This window comes from Apaloderma vittatum, unplaced genomic scaffold (assembly GCF_000703405.1).
Source record: "Apaloderma vittatum isolate BGI_N311 unplaced genomic scaffold, ASM70340v1 scaffold25661, whole genome shotgun sequence".
Classification (NCBI taxonomy): domain Eukaryota; kingdom Metazoa; phylum Chordata; class Aves; order Trogoniformes; family Trogonidae; genus Apaloderma; species Apaloderma vittatum.
This window is the reverse complement of record NW_009697749.1, coordinates 5,143-6,081: the sequence shown is the minus strand read 5'-3', so window position 1 is coordinate 6,081 and position 939 is coordinate 5,143. Positions and strand designations below refer to the sequence as shown.

The 939-nt window shown below is 57.6% G+C and overlaps 1 protein-coding gene across 1 annotated transcript in view; it reads right to left on the bottom strand.

Annotated features, from left to right (window-relative positions):
- STXBP1 (syntaxin binding protein 1) overlaps nt 1–939 on the bottom strand; it is a gene marked incomplete at both ends in the record, with an annotated part of 6,369 nt that overhangs the window by 688 nt on the left and 4,742 nt on the right. Inside the window, one exon of the mRNA XM_009877767.1 lies at nt 612–697. Within this exon, the coding sequence (XP_009876069.1) occupies nt 612–697 (86 nt within the window). The remainder of the gene's footprint in view (nt 1–611; nt 698–939) is intronic.

The window sequence follows — 939 nt, the reverse complement described above, 5'->3', positions numbered from 1 at the left end:
ATGACAGGCTGAGGGAGTTGGGGCTGTTCAGCCTGGAGAGGAGAAGGCTCCAGGGAGACCTTCTAGTGGCCTCCCAGTGCCCGAAGGGGCTGCAGGGAAGCTGGGGAGGGGGGTGTTCCCAAGGGCGTGTAGCGAAGGGGCGAGGGGCAATGGTTTTAAACTAGAGCAGGGTAGATTTAGATTAGATGTTAGAAAAAAGTTCTTTACAATGAGGGTGGTGAAACCCTGGAGCAGGTCGCCCACAGGTGGTGGAGGCTCCATCCCTGGAGACACCCAAGGTCAGGCTGGATGGGGCTCTGAGCAACCTGACCTGGTTAAAGATGTCCCTGCTCCCTGCAGGGGGGTTGGGCCAGATGACTTTTAAAGGCCCCTTCCAGCCCAACACATCCTATGATTTAGGATTCTATGACCTTAACTAAATCACACATCAATTAGCTCCCAAGTTGCCACCAGAGTGGGTGAAGTCCAGCTTCTCAGCCACGACCGCTGCTCGCCGTTAGGGAAACTGAGGCACGGCAGAGCAGCTCCCAGACCTACTGACCGACACGGCCCCTCACAGGTAGGGCAGGAAGGGATGCTGATGGGGAGATGTGGGCGGTGCAGGGACCCACCTGACGGCAGTGGTGCTGAAGGAGGCGGACGAGCGGGTGGAGATGTACGGGTAGTGCTTGGTGTCCAGCTTGTCATCGATGGCGTCCTGCGGGGACAGAGACCAGGGCCAGGGGTCAGCGAGGAGCCGGGCATGGCCCCTGGCCCCAGAGCCCCTCTGTAGGGCTGTGCCCAGGAGGACCAGCCCAACTGGACCAGGATTCATTTGCATGTATTTGCATAGCATGTCCTATGAAGATCGGCTGAGGGAGCTGGGATGTTTAGTCTGGAGGAGGAGAACTCATCACTCTGTACAACATCCCGCAAAGATGTTGTAGAGAGGTAGGTACT